We start from the raw sequence: 15,873 nt of genomic DNA on the forward strand, positions 1-15,873 counted from the left end.
ATACATCTGATGCTGTTGCTCAGATCCAGGCTGTGTGTTTAATTGTGTTGATTTTTGCCTGGCATATATCATCTGGGGGCATTTTAAGTCACAGTTATCTGATCAACATAAACGTTCTTCACTGCCGTGCACAATGAATTCTTGTATTCATTTATCAGAACATGGCTGAGGAGTCGCCTTTGCCCTTCCAGAGAACACAGCTCATTGTCTGAACTTCCTTTCATTGCCAACTGGGGAGGGCTTCAGAGAGGAGGAATACGAAGGCAGGGATACATGAGGAGGTAGGTTTATGTAGGTGATTAATGCAGTTTCATAAAAAAAGAGTTTTGCTAAGGGAACAAAGTGCTACTGCATTCGTGGGAAGCCAAGATTGAGGAGCTCTCCTTAATACATTAGGGCAAGAGCAGGTCGATGGATATAATTGCCAAACTCCCTTCCTAGGAAGAAGCAAGTCCCCCAAACCAAAAGCTAATGGCATGACAGTCAATTTAAAAATGGACGTTAGACCCAAAGCAAATGTGATGCCCATTAAACTGTACAGGTTGCAAAAGTGGAGCCCATAATTAGAGCATTAGTCAGCTGGCTGTGACACCACGGGGTCCAGGGAAGATGGATTCACCAGCCTGATGCTGAACTTTCCGGCTGAGTTTAGCAGGTTCACCTCTTGTTGCTGTCGCCACAGATAATCCTCCTGGGACATGAGGTCTTAATGTATAAGTTCACCAAAGCTAGATTTGAGACTTAATAACTCCATAAATCTCTGGGAGATGTTTTTTTCTAATTGACTACTTAATAACAACATTTATTGATGATGAGCTGAATTTTTAGAAATCAATTGCTAATTAGTGACACAGAGAAGAAAATGATATAAGCAATGCCCAGGTTGCAGGAAAAGCTATGAAAAAAGGTAAAAGCTGGTGGATAAAAAAACAACTAAAAGGCAAACAAGACTTGAATGAAAAGCAAGCCAGCTATAGAAAAACTCCTTAGGCTTGAAAATAGGAGGCCTAGCAACTAGTTCTAATGTTAGCATGAAATGTGAGAGCCTATCCAGCTGTTTTTACCTTCTTCATGTTTGTTATGTGGACAAAACCAAGTGAACTGGAGAGTCTGATGTGGGTTCATTCTTCTTTTTTTAAGGTAGACTTTATTTTTTAGAACAGTTTTGGGCTCACCGTAAAATTGAGTGAGAGGTACAGAGATTTTCTATATATTCCCAGCCTCCACATATGCACAGCCTCCCTTACTGTCAAAATCCCAAACCAGAGTGGTGTATTTTTCACAATGGATGAACCACATTGATATGTCATTGCAATCCTAAGTCCATGGTTTACATTAGGGTTCACTCTTGTTTTAGTACATTCTATGGGTTTTGACAAAGTATAAATGATATACCTCCACCTTTCTAATACACAGACTAGTTTCACTGCTCTGAAAAACTTCTGTGCTCCACCTCTTCATCCCTCCTTTCCCCCAACCCCTAGTAAACAATGATCCTTTTACCGTCTCCACAGTTTTCACTTTCTAGAATGTCATGCAGTTAAACAGTACGTAGCTTTTTCACTTAGAAATATGCATTTAATTTTCCTGCATGTCTATTCATGGCTCTATTTAGCGTTGAATAATATTCCATTGTCTGGATGTACCACAGTTTGTCCATTCACCTATTGAAGTACATCTTGGTTGCGTCCAGGTTTTGGCAATTATGAATAAAGCTGCTCTAAACATCTACATGCAGGTTTCTGTGTGAATGAAAGTTTTCAGCTCATTTGGGTAAATACCAAGGAATGCAATCATGGTGCCAGTGGAGTCAGTGTGTGATGAGAGCCTGCTTCCCAGATGGTCATGTTTTAGCTGAAACGTCACATGGCAGAAGTGGGTAAGGGAGCTTTCACAGGTCCATATAAGGGTACTGATATCATTCATAAGGGCTCTGCCCTTATGATCTAAGCACCTCCAAACACCATCGCATTGGGGATTAGTTTTCAACATATGAATTTGGGGGCCACAAACATTCAGACTACAGCAGATCTTAATTTGGGGAAATTCTCAGTCATCATTGCTTCAAATATTTCTTCTGTTCCTCATTCTCTTCTCCTTCTAGTATTCCCATTAAGGGTATGATATACATTTTGTAGTGGTCCCACAGTTCTTAAATATTCTGTTTCATTTTTTTCCTGTCTTTTACTTCTTTGCTTTTTTGTTTTGAAAGTTTCTACTGACATACCCTTAAGCTCAGAGATTTCTTCCTCAGCTGTGTACAGTCTACTAATAGGCCCATGGAAGGCATTCTTGATTTCTGTTACAATGTATGTTGACCTTTAGCATTTATTTTTAATTCTTTCTTAGAATTTCCATCTCTCTGCTTACATTGCCCATCTGTTCTGGTAGGCCGTAAGTTTTATCCATTAGAACTCTTAGCATATTAACCATAGCTGTTTTACATTTCTGGTTGGATAATTCCAATATCCCTGTCATATCTGAGTCTGGTTCTGATGCTTGCTTTTTCTCTTCGTACTGTGTGTTTAGTCTTATAATTTTTTCTTGATAGCCAGACACCATGGTCTGAGTTAAATAAACTGGTGTAAATAGACCTTTAGTAATACGGTGGGAAGGTGTGTGTATGGGGTGGGAAATGTTCTATTGTGCTATGATTTAGTCTTTTTATGAGCTTGTGCTTCTGGACTGTGAACTTCATAAGGGTTCTCAGTCTCCCACTTAGGTGGGATAAAATGGCTGCAGTTGGGTGTTTTCCTTCCTCCCCCATCTGAAAGTCTGGAGAAGGATGGAGTTGGGTATTTCTCTTCCTCATGTTGATTAGGTTTTCAAAAAATCCCAGGAGTTTACTTTCTGGTAAGATAGTTTCTCTTGATGGCTGGTCTTATTAAGAGCAGAGTGCTCTGGCATATTTCAAAATTGTTACTTTTCTCCTCACCCCAATGAAAGCAGGAGGAGATTTTTCTCCTATATTCATTATTCTCCTATATTTGCTCACTGCTCACTCTTTTTATTCTATATTCTCTGTGAGAACCAGAAGATTCTCACAGAGCTCCTGGAGGTAAAACTCATAAAAGTGTGGGAGCTTCCTCTTACTGGGTCCTCCTGGAGTTTTTAACTCAGACTTGTCCACACTGAGCTTCCAGCAATTCATCAATACAGTTTATGTTTTCCTACCCTGGCCCTGGTTCCTGTGAAGGTGTCTGCTCATGGATTGCTGCTCCAGTAAGTAGCGATTTTCTGCATTCATCTATTATTTTCTCCAGTTGTAGAGACAATAGTTTGCCCTGTGACCTCACTTCTCCCACAGATCTGAGAAGACTTGTTGATTTTTCAGCTTGTTCAGATTTTTGCTTGTTAGGACACAGTGACAATTTCCAAGGCCCTTATGTGCTGGACCGAGAATTGGAAGTTGGTTCATCCTTTAAACAATTAATAGTCTTTATCTTTTAGAGCGGTTTTAAGTTTAAAAATTGAGCATATAGTACAGAGTTCCCATATACTTCCTCTCTCTGTCTCAATTTCCCCTATTATTAACATCTTGTAAGTGTGTGGTACCTTTGTTACAATTGATGAATCAACATTGATACATTATTATTAATTGAGGACCCATAGTGTACATTAGAGTTCATTCTGTGTTGTGTAGTTTTGTGGGTTTAGTCAAATGAATAATGACACGTATCCATCATACAATAGCATATAGAATTGTTTTCATTGAGCTGAAAATTCCCCCTACTTTCTTTTTCCCTCCTTCTTCCCATCCCCTGGCAACTACTGAACTTTTTATTATCTTCATAGTTTTACCTTTTCCAGAATATCCTATAGTTGAAATCATATAATATAAAGCCTTTTCAGACTGGTTCTTTTATTTAGCAAAACACACATAAGATTCCCCTGTGTCTTTTTGTAGCTTGATATGTCAATTTTTATGATTAATTAATTTGACCACTCATTATTAGATGCATACTTGGGTCTGGTACCAGCTGGGACCAGAAACACAAGCACAAATAAGAAACAGCTGTGGTCATATGAAGTTTACATGAAAACTGGCAGAGAGACAGATCACTGGACAGTGACACTGCCAGAAAGATAGGAAGAAGTGAGGTACAAGTTGAAAACAGTGAGTGGCATCAGGTGATGTTTAAGAGAAGAGAACAGGATCCTCTAGGAGTGTAGTCAAGGAGACAAGGTTTGAACATAAGCTGAACCAGTTTCCCATTTTGTAAGCCAGAAAGGGGAAAGAAAGTATGGGAAAAAACCCATCAGTGGAGAAATTAATGCATTAGAGTGAGAAAATGAAACAGAAGACAATAAAGAAGAATTTATTTTTAGTTGTAGTGGTTCTGAATGAATACTTGTATGAGCATTTTATATTATTTCTTCTCATAACATGGAATAATATTTCTGGTGCCTGGAACAAAATTAATTCCTTTCCCCTGAATAACCTGAATTTAGATATGAGTCTTTTTCCACTGGAAATTGTAGCATTTTAAAACTGGAAGGAACTTTGATGGAAATATAGCCGAACTCATCCATTTTGCAAATAAGGAGACTAATGGCTAAAAATTAAGTGATTTTCCAAGTTATTTAGGGGATGGAAGCATGGGGCTAGAAAATAGGTGTCCTAATTCTGATTCTAATAGTCCTAAGCCCCCTTCTTTCTAAAGACATGGAAAGATATGAATACATCTGTTCAATAGCAGGTTCTAAAACATTGGTACAAAGAAGAGAGAGTGACAGGTGAAACTGTTTCTTATGCAAATAAGAGATGAGTCTCGACATTTCTAATATTCCAGATATGGCTGAAATAAAGAACTATGAATAAAAGGGGAAAATCATAGTTGAAGTGGGAAGAGAAGAAAGAAATGGAAACCAGATAAGAAAGGAGCAGTGGGGAGGGAAGAAGAGAAAGATCGAATGAACACTCATGGTGTTTGATCCTTCATTTTAAAGAGAATGTTACCACATTTATGGGGTCAAAAAACTGAGTTCTGGGCAACTTGGAATCTCCAGACAGCCCAAGGGTGTCTAGAAATAACATTGATTCAAGGAGGGAAATCAAATTCTTGTCATCCTGTGAGAAAATCTCAAGCATGAGGTCATTATTCTGAGGTCAACTCACTCTCACAGATTTTCTCAACTTGGTCCTTATTTCTCCAATTTTCCATGTTGCTTTTCCATGTTGTTCTAGAGTGTTTGGACATAAAAGAGCAACTTGCATGTTGATGGGAGAGTTGCTGGAAAGCTTATCTGTTGTTGCTGGGCCTGTTAGTATCCCGTGGGAGGGGGTTAAGATCTGTTCTTTTTCTCCTTTTCCTTCTCTTCTCCCTCTTCTTTCCCCTCTCTGTTCCTCTTTCTCTCTTTCCTTGTCTTTTAACTGTAGATTAAGATTGTCTACATCCCCCCAAATTGTCTCCTATGACAAAGACATTATTTTGTTGACCGATGTTTTAAATGACTTTGCATCTTTTCTCCCTCCCTTCCAGACAGAGAGGTTTTTACTGACTCTGAAGATGGGAAATGGTGGTGTGTGTGTGATGGTAACATGGAAAAGGAACTTTTTGAAAATCAAAAGGTAAAATATGGCCACTTAGTTCTCTGAGTGAGCTGCAATGACATACATACATGGAACATGGTCCCTGTAATCCTCCTGTCCAGCAGCCTGAATAAGAGGGGTGCAACATGATAGAGGTAGGGAGAATATAAGTTAATACTTCACAATATATCCCAGCATATATACATTGGACTTAATATCCAAATAAAATGGTAAATGTATTCAACACTGAATTTCACACTGTTTTCCAAATACTTTGCCCATTTCAATTTTGTCCAGAGAGTGGAAGCTTATATAATTCCTTTATCTATTGTGTTTACTGATATATTCAATTTTCAGTTGGAATATATTGACACAATCTCCTTTTCCCGACTTTCAACCCCATATTCTAAATGAATTTATCTCTGTTAGAAACTCCAAAACAGCATCCAGTGGGATGGTATGGCAAGAGATTGGAGGCAGAGGCAGAGTGTGGAGGAAAAAGAGCTGATGTGAACTCAGGACCAGTGATATGAGCACCAATTCCAACTCAAAGGGCCATGGAGGGCTTCCTAGAGAGGACATTTGAAATGAGCTGTGGAAGATGACTCAGAGTATTATAATCTGCTGTCATGCTGAGGGAGGTTAACTATACCTGTAGTCCATATAGTATGAGAATCAAGGTAATTTAAGGATGTCTTGTAGCAGGTGTAGCTTAGGGTGACTCTCAGCTCACAAGCTTTCTCCTTTCTCCTTTCTCATCCCTGACCCAGGGATGAAAGGTTTTCAGGATAGTGTTCCTACTCTGTGACCCTGCCTGGCTACAGGGTGAAACCCTGACTCAGACTGTGCTTTCCTGGTCCTGAATACCTGGAATTTCATAGTTTGAACTAAGACACGATAACTGCAGAAGATGGGAACTGCATTGCCTGTGGCTATGCTTTAGAAGGAAGTTTCACAAATGCTGGGCTGGAAGCTGTTGGAGCTCCTGTTCTCTATATCCTGGGTATTGGCTGTTAAACCCTTGGACTTGGTGGTACCATCATACCTTGGAGATACTGCATGTTTAGTTCCAGACCACTGCAGTAAAGTGAATATCATAATAAAGCAAGACACACATTTTTTGATTTCCCAGTGCATATAAAATTTATATTTACACTATACCATAGTCTGTTAAGTGTGCAATAATAACATTATGACAAAAAATGTATATACCTTAATTTAAAATACTTTATTGCTAAGAAATGCTAACCATTATATGAGCCTTCAGAGACTGGTAATCTTTTTGCTGATGAAGGGTCTTGCCTTGATCTGAAGGCTGCTGATTGACCAGGATGGTGGTTGCTGAAGGTTGGGGTGGACATGGCAATTAAAAAAAAAATAAGACAATGAAATTTGCTGGATCAACTGACTCTTACTTTCATGAATGATTTCTCTATACCATGCAATGCTGTTTGATACCATTTTACTCATAGTAGAACTTCTTTCAAACTTGGAGTCAATCCTCTCAAAACCTACCACAGTTTTGTCAACGAAGTTTATGTAATAGTCTCAATTCTTTGTTGTCATTTCAATAGCCTTCATAGCATCTTCACCAAGAGTAGATTCCATCTGGAGAAACCACTTTCTTTGCTCTTCTCTTCCTCTGTTAAAGTTTTATCATGAGATTGCAGCAATGCAGTCGCATCTTTAGGTTCTACTTCTAATTCTAGTTCTCTTGTTATTGCCACCACATCTACAGTTACTCCCTCCACTGAGGTCTTGTGGCCCTGAAAATCATCCATGAGCATTGGAATCAGCTTCTTCCAAACTCTTGTTAGTGTCAATATTTTAACCTCTTCCCATGAATCACAAGTGTTCTTAATGGCATCTAGAATGGTGAATCCTTTCCAGAAGGTTTTCTATTGATTTTGCCCAGATCCATCAGAAGAATCACTATCTATGGCAGCTGTAGTCTTACCAAATATATTTATTAAATAAGATTTGAAAGTCAAAATGACTCCGTGTTCTTTAGGCTGCAGAATGGATGTTGTGTTAGCAGGTGTAGGGGAGCAAAATTTTCTACCCCAGCATGTCTCTTTGGCATGTAGATTATTTTGAGCTGACACCAATCAAGGTCCAAAGGACACAAGAAGAAACTTTGACATTCCCTTAACTGCCTAAAAGAATGTAGATAGCGGACCTCTTCCAGGAAGAGAGTTATCATCATAGATATAACTATAGTATGAACTAAGTATGGTAGACAGGGAACCTAGCAAAGTCTGTTTATTAAAATTCCTCTCTGTGTCCCACTGTCTCTACATGGCCTACCAAATATTTGTTTACCAAACATTTGCTTTTCCATCTCCATGTGAATTGCATACTTTCCTTTGAAGTCCCAAACCACTTTGTCTTTAACTGAAGACAGTATTTAAGGTGAGGGTTTCAGCCATTTTGGTGAGTTACTCAGTTTTTCTGCATCTCTCCTATGTATATGTGTTATTAAACTTATGTTTGATTTTCTCCTGTTAATCTGTTTTATGCCAATTTAATTCTTAGACCAGCCAGAAGAACCTAGAAGTGTAGAGGAAAATTTCTTCCTCCCTGACACAGGCATGTAAACAATAGTGTCCTGTGCATCTCCATCAGATCTCTTGGATAACCATTTGCATTGTCAATGAGCAGTAATACTTTGAAAGGAATCTTTTTTTTTCTTTTTTTGAGCAGTAGGTCTCAACAATGGGCTTAAAATAGTAAACCATGTTGTAAACAGATGTGCTGCCATCCAGACTTCGTTGTTCCATTTACAGAGTATAGGCAGAGTAGATTTAGCATAAATTGTAAAGGCCTAGGATTTTTGGAATGGTAAATGTCTTAAAGTCACCAGCTGAATTACACCCTAATGAGAGAGTTAGCCTGTCCTTTGAAGCCAGGCATTGACTTCTCCTCTCCAGCTATGAAACTCTTAGATGACATCTTCTTCCAGTATAACGCTGTTTTACCTACATTGAAAGTCTGTTGTAAACACCTGTGTAGCCACCGCCATTAATGACCTTAGCTAGATCGTCTGGATAATTTGCTGCAGCTTCTGCATTGGCCCTTGCTGCTTTACCTTGCACTTTTATGTTTTGGAGATGGCTTCTTTCCTTAAACTTCATGAGTCAACCTCTGCTAGCTTCAAATTTTTCTACTGCAGCTTCCTAAACTCTCCCAGCCTTCATAGAATTGAACAGAGATGGGGCCTTGCTCTGGATTAGGTTTTGGCATAAGGGAATGTTGTGGCTGGTTTAATCCTCTATCCAGACCACTACAACTTTCTCCATATCAGCATTAAGACTATTTCATTTTTTTTATCATTCTTGTGTTCACTGGAGTAGCACTTTCAATTTTTTTCAAGAACTTTTCTTTTGAGTTCACAACTTGGCTAACTGTTTGCTGCAAGAGGGCTAGCTTTCAGCCTTTTTCAGCTTTTGGCCTTCCTCACTAAGCTTAATCATTTCTAGCTTTTGATTTAAAGTGAGAGACATATGACTCTTCCTTTCACTTGAACACTTAGAGGCCACTGTAGGGTTATTAATTGGCCTAATTTCAATATTGTTGTGTTTCAGGATATAGGGAAGTCCTAGGAAAGGGGAACATCCAGTAGGTGGAGCAGTCAGAACACACTCAACATTTACCGATAACTTTGCCATCTTATGTGAGTGTGGTTCATGGTGCCCTAAAACAATTACAATAGTAGCATCAAAGATCACTGATCACAGATCACCATAACAAATATAATAATAATGAAAAGTTTGAAATATTGCAAGAATTACCAAAAAGTGACATAGAGACATGAAGTTAGCGTATACTGTTGGAAAAATGGTTTCAATAGAATTGCTTGACAAGGGTTTCCCATAAACCTTAAATTTGTAAAAAAATGTAATATCTGTGAAGTGCAATAAAATGAGGTATGCTTGTATATGCCAGTGTTTTCCTAATAAATTTGTTTTTGATGGTCATTTTACAATTTCCAGTTGTTTTCTTTTATACCTTAGCTAATTAACTCCCCTGTCAAAAAAATTTGCCTGTCAAAAATATCCCATGTGTTACCAATACTGTGACTCTGCTTCTTTCTCTTAGATTAAGGAAGTGGTTCTCAAACTTTAGATCACATGAGAACCCCTGAAGGATTTATTAAAACACAAATTTCTGGGACTTCTCTCTGCAGGGTTTTTATTCAGCAGGTCTGGGGTGGGGATAAGAATTTGCATTTCTATTTCTAACAAGTTCCCAAATAATGCTTACGCTGCTGGTCAGGGAACCACACTTTCAGAACCACTGATTTATGAAGTAATAACTTTGGAAGAATTCTGTAAAAACAAAATACATCGAGAGATGCATTACACTTAATAGTTTATGCTTGTATGGCAAAAACATCCAATGTCCAAACACCTAACACCTTAGTATAAATGGAATAATATTCATTTCCAATTGGAAGAGAGCTAGTTTGGGTATAGGTGTGGTGATCATATGTTCTGGATATCTCAGATACACCAATTTCAAGGAACTTTTAAAATTCTTGTCAATAATGTGGGTCATTATGTGCATAATTAAGTGGAATTTAATATTTGTTCTCTTAAGATATTTCATTTAAACATGTTCATAGAATAAAAAAATCTATTATAAGACAACAAGTCCCAATATTTTTGTTCAAGGGACACCATGACTATGGCACACAAGTAAAACTTGAGTAAAGGAAGAGGGAAGGGGAGGTCCAAAGCAGGGGGCCTCCAGAAAGACAGTCCCAGGTGGGTACAAGTATGGTGGGGGGGGAGGGTGTATCTGTTGGAATTCAGCCAGAGAATTGGGACCAGTAGGAAGGGAGGGACATGGGCAGGATGGATCTCAATGGCACTGGCCAAAACTGGTGTCCACAGGTAGAATTTCTTCTTTCGGGGAAGCCTCAGACTATATATCTATATCTTTCTATATCTATATCTATGTCTATACCTATATCTATATCTATCTATATCTATATCTACCTCAGCCTATCTATATATCTATATTTCTATATATATATACACCTGTTTCTATCTATGTATCTATCTATATATTCTTTTTCAGATTCTTTTCCCTTATAGGTTATTACAAAATATTGGATATCATTCCCTGTGCTATACAGTAGGTCCTTGTTGTTTATCTTATTTATATATAGTAGTATGTATGTGTTAATCCCAGACTCCTAATTTATCTGCCCTCTCTTCATCCCCTTTGAAAACCATAAGTTTGTTTTCTATGTCTGTGAGTCTGTTTCTGTTTTGTAAATAAGTTCATTTACATCATTTTTTTTTTGGTTTCATATATAAGTGATATCATTTGACATTTGTCTTTCTCTGTATGACTTACTTCACTTAGTATGATAATGTCTAGGTCCATCCATGTTTCTGCAAATGGCATTATTCCTCTTTTTTATTCAGCCCTGCTTTTTAAGGCCTTCCAACTGATTAAGCTTGGCCTACCAGATTATCCAGGATAACTTCCCTTAATTAAAGTCAACTGAGTAGGGACTTTAATTAAATCTGCACAAATCTTCTCATAGAAATGTTTAGATTCATGTTTGATTGAATAACTGGGAACTATAGCTCAGCGAAGTTGAGACATCAAAAAAGCCACTACAGAGGGCATGGACTGATTTGAGGGGGAGAGTACAGGAAGGGTTAAATGGTGGTTTTGAGGGCCAAGAATACAAATCTTCCCCACTTCTCAGTTTTGGGTGTGCTCTGCATTTGAAAATTGTCACTTAATGGACTTGGAAAGAAAGACAAAAACCTCAAAAATTGTTTCTGAAAATGTGTGAAAGCTGAATGTGAAGAGAAATGCTTGTTTTCAGGAACTAGGAACTGGCTCACCTTTAAAAGGAAAGTCATCTATCACCTCTAGAGAAGTGGAATTGCAGTATTGTCCTGGATGGTAATTTGTACTGGATGGAAATATTTATTGCCAACCTAGCATGCAAGATACTGAAGACAAAGCTTTAATGTCTCAGTCAGTCAGTAATGTAGCCTTAGAGCCACAGGTGAGAAGTATGAGCCTGGAAAGGAAGGTTGCCTGCCTTTTGCTCTTGTGGCATTTGATGAAAAGTTGGATAGGTAGATCACAGGAAATAGCCAGAAGTGTTATCTATTGGACTCCCTTTCTAGGGGGAGGAATTAATCTCTTCATGAGAAAGAATGATTTTGAGAAGATTCCCATGGAGGCAGAAGGAGAGATCTATGGTTGTTCGAACAGAGGAGATCTGTGCTCAGCTCCTGGCTGCACTTCTGGAAGAACTGAGAAAGAAATGGCTGTTTGTGTGTGTTTAAAGAGGCAGAACCCCAGGCACCTGACTTATCCGCTTTCCAAATATCAACACACATGAAAACATGGGCTAGAGGTGGTCATCTAACTGAAGTTGAGTTTACCATCAGGCTGTCAGAATAGGGGCTCGGACTTGAAATGCACTTGATCTATAGACAACTGAGGAATGGGATATCATATTTTATGAACTCTAAGATGCCATTTACTCTAAGATGTTGAATCATGTTATGTTCCACCAAGAAAACAAATTGCCATTAAATTGTGACATACTGCTATCATTTCTCTCGGTGTTTTTATTTTATACTGATGAAACTGTTTCTCTAGATTTCTCTAGACATAGACTTCTGTCATGTACTACCCCAGTACACAAATAAAAAGGAAAAATATAAGCAAAATCTATTTTAACCCATATTGATAATAGTTTTTCCCATTTGGAGTCATGCTCTTCTGAATCTCCTTTTTGATTCAGACTTGTCAATGTTCATGGTTTCTTTTCAGTATCTTCCTCTGTGCTGTGAAAGCACTGGACATGCAGCATTTATTAAAAAACATGTTCCTTGAAATTAATATAATATTTCATGTCAATTAAAATTCGATTAAAAAAAGAAATAGGTAGGAATGAGAGGAAAAGAATGCATGTCCACCATTTTCTCTGGGACATTCTTCCAAGCCACTTTCCACTTCTTTTGGTCAGGAAGTGACAGCTCCACCATAACTGCCCCGTGGAGACAGTGATGCCAAGACACCTTTGATTTGTAAGAAGCGTTCCAATTTCAGAGATGTAAAGATGTAAATTAAAAATGTGTAACCTAGAATGGATGGATAGTATTTTTTTTTTGCACAGCTGAGTTTCATTCCCATTACATTTATAATTGGGAGATAGCTTAAAGTTCTATTTTCCAATATTTAAAAAAATGATAATAAAACCAAGACTCAGATAAGTTATGGCTGTTTCCCAGGATCACACAATCTTGAGGGTTTTAATATAATACCGCTTAGAGGTATGGCAACTTCATTCTCAGTAACTAATAGCTCCTTGTGGGCTGTGGGCAGTGGGGCACAAGAGTGGTACTGTAACAGCTGGGGCCCTTTCTCTTATATCTTAAATCACATAAACATGCAACTATCTACTATCTGTGCCTCAATAGGGACATTTATTGATCATTACAAAGAGGTATTAGATGAATTCAGGAATAGAAAAATAGGATAGCATTTACTCCAGCATTCAGTGCCTCTCAGTTTATCACCTTTTGAAGTAACCAAATGTTAAGTGTTTAACTGATGCATAGGTCAATGGAATCCTTTTACTGAACTGTATGATCTTGAGATAAGTCACTTAATTTCTCTGACTATTGGGTTGCTTTCTTATAGAATAAACAGGTTAAATTTGATCATCTTCCAACAGTACACTTCTATGATGATCTTCCAGTTCAACATGGTACAAGATACAACATCTATGGGACATAAGATCTAAGTTGGACGGTTTATCTTTGCTGGGGAATGCAAAACCAAAATGGTTCTGACAGAATGATTAGCAATAAATTGATCCCTGAAAGATCAATTATACCAAGATTTATTTATGCATAAGCAAAGGACTATTTAGTCATTCTGGACAATTTTGGTTATTACCTTCAAATGGTATCATCGCTGTAGCTTTTGATCTTTTCTAAGGGATTTAAATCATTTTAGTGGGGTTTATAATTCCACATCAAATCATAATTAACAATAAGAGAAAGGTCAGAGGCTCAAAAATCACCATAAGATCAGAGAAGGGAACCCGCAGCAAATCCTCAACCTAACGAGATGCCTGATGCATAAATACATATTTTCTAAGAAACACCGTCTCTGTGAATGATGTTCATCTGAATCTCAGAGAAACAATGAGTGTCTTGCAACCCTCCTGCTGGCTAATCTACCAGAAGACTAGCTGACAGATTCCTCAGATACTTGGTTCTGCTTCTTTATTTTTACATTCCTCTGTCAAGCTTTCTCCCCAGGATGCTCTTATGCACATATTTCCCTTAAATTTCCCCTGCCCTGCTGTATTTGAGGCAAGCCTAATAACTTTTGTGTGTTTTTTTTTACTGCTATTTGTTTATATTGCTAAGGACTGTGGGATCAAAAACGGTAACAAATCTTAGAGAAAGACTCTCATAATATACAAAGTCTCTAGAATTCGTTGAAATGTAAACAGGGCTGCATATACATTCTGGCAGCCTCTTTTGCAGACTACCAGTCCTGTCTACATTGGGTTCTAGCCCAGGATGCTCAGAAGTCAGCCTAAGGTCCGGTAGCTCTGGCACTGTTGGTCCCTGCATTGTACTGCTCCTGCCTTCCTGTATTTCTTTGTGATATTCCTTCCTTAACCTTTAGGCTATTTTTTAAAACTGACCTTTAGTACAAATGGTGTATCCAGAGGTGAGGTGGCCTTTATAACATTATCATGCTTGGGTTTATTTTCAGGTTATTATTTCCTCTCTTAGTCTTGATCTTTGGGTATCTTTGGGGATGCCACTACTTTCTTGCTGACTCCTGTCCTGAGTTCCACTCCTTGGTCCAGGTCAAAACTTCTTTACATCCCATCTGAATTCCAAATGAGAGGTTCTTTCCATTGGTGTGCTGGTAAATGTTTAACAGCCAGCTCTTAGAAGCAGAAGAAAAATCTGACTTGTAGCATTTGCAATTTCCATGGTGTAAATACTCCCACTGTGGCTGATTTCAAACTACATATGGGGTGCCACTGAACTCAGATTTGGGAAGAGATGCACAGAACTGGCTCTTGCTAGCTGGCTCCAGTATCCCACTGGTTCTCCCTCTAACTAATTTATTGAGAACGGTGGTTGGCATGGTACACAGAGAAAAGAAATTTATTCTTACTCACCGCTGCATCTTAAAGAAAAAAAAAAAAACTTTTGTCATTTTTCCCCCTCCTGGTAAGAAATCTCAGGCAGACCCCACAACTTTTCTGGTAAATCTTAGTATTAAAATATCTATTCAGTGTACTGTTCATGTAAAAGAGGCTGCTGGTTGGCCTGGTGCTTGGGGTCTGCTGCCCATTTTCTACCCCAGGTCCAGGTGACATCAGGGGGTCCTTTCAGAATTAGCATGCTGGGAAAATCAGAAATATTTGTTCACAGTCCATTGCAACTTGACTTTATTGATGTGAGCCAATAGTCTACAATCTGGTCAGGCTGTAAGTGATGTTGAATTTCTCTGTTGTTTTGGATAATTTTTAATCTGACCTAGCAAAGAGCTTATGGACTCTGGAACTAGATTTCCTGGTTTTGAATCTTGGCTTTGCCATTTACTTAGCCATGTGACTTTGACCTTTCCATGCCTCTGTTTTCTCATCTGAAAAATGGAGAAAATAATAGAGCACCTATTTCATAGTCTTTTTAAGATTAAAGGGTTATTATGTATAAAGGATTTACAGCAGTGATGACAAGTGGTAGGTACTATATATGCGTTAGCTATTATTATTAGCTATTATTATAATAGTAGCTATATAATAGCTACTATTATTAGCTATTATATATGTGTTAGCTATTATTATTATTAGCTATTATTATTATCACTATCCAAAAATGATGGAGATGAAAATATCTGTTCCAACTTCCAGTTTGGGCTTTTGCCATTCTGGAGTCCTGCCATGGAGAAGAGCCTGTAGTCAGTGTCATTACTAGTTCTTACTTTTCTTTTACTCCACACCTGTGACCACCCTGCTTCTAGTTCCTCCAGGGTTAAAGACTGTAGTGGTGGAGGGTGCTGGTAAGGGGGAAAGCAGGTCTTATTTCATTGGTATGGTTGGTAGAGGTAGAGATGACAGATGTCCATAGCAGACTCTTTCTCTTGGGGGGTATTTTTATGGCTTCCTTGGAGATTCCCCTTAAAGTCCTCCAATTCCAGTTTTCTGGAGATACCTTTTCCAGGTGGTTGCTTCCTATTTTCCCTCAGATCCTAGAGTTTGACTGTCTATATCTAGCTTCCTTTTTAAAAAATTAATTCATAAATCTTTGGCTGCATTG

The 15,873-nt window shown here is 38.2% G+C and overlaps 1 protein-coding gene across 1 annotated transcript in view; it reads left to right on the plus strand.

Moving 5' to 3' along the window:
• BACH1 (BTB domain and CNC homolog 1) overlaps window positions 1-5,545 on the plus strand; it is a 106,501-nt gene extending 100,956 nt beyond the window's left edge. The window contains exons 6-7 of the mRNA XM_060150819.1: window positions 159-281; window positions 5,484-5,545. Of these exons, the coding sequence (XP_060006802.1) occupies window positions 159-281; window positions 5,484-5,502 (142 nt within the window). The 3' untranslated portion in view covers window positions 5,503-5,545. The remainder of the gene's footprint in view (window positions 1-158; window positions 282-5,483) is intronic.
• The last annotated feature ends 10,328 nt before the right edge of the window (window positions 5,546-15,873 follow it).

The sequence above is a fragment of the Lagenorhynchus albirostris genome, chromosome 5, assembly GCF_949774975.1.
Source record: "Lagenorhynchus albirostris chromosome 5, mLagAlb1.1, whole genome shotgun sequence".
NCBI lineage: Eukaryota > Metazoa > Chordata > Mammalia > Artiodactyla > Delphinidae > Lagenorhynchus > Lagenorhynchus albirostris.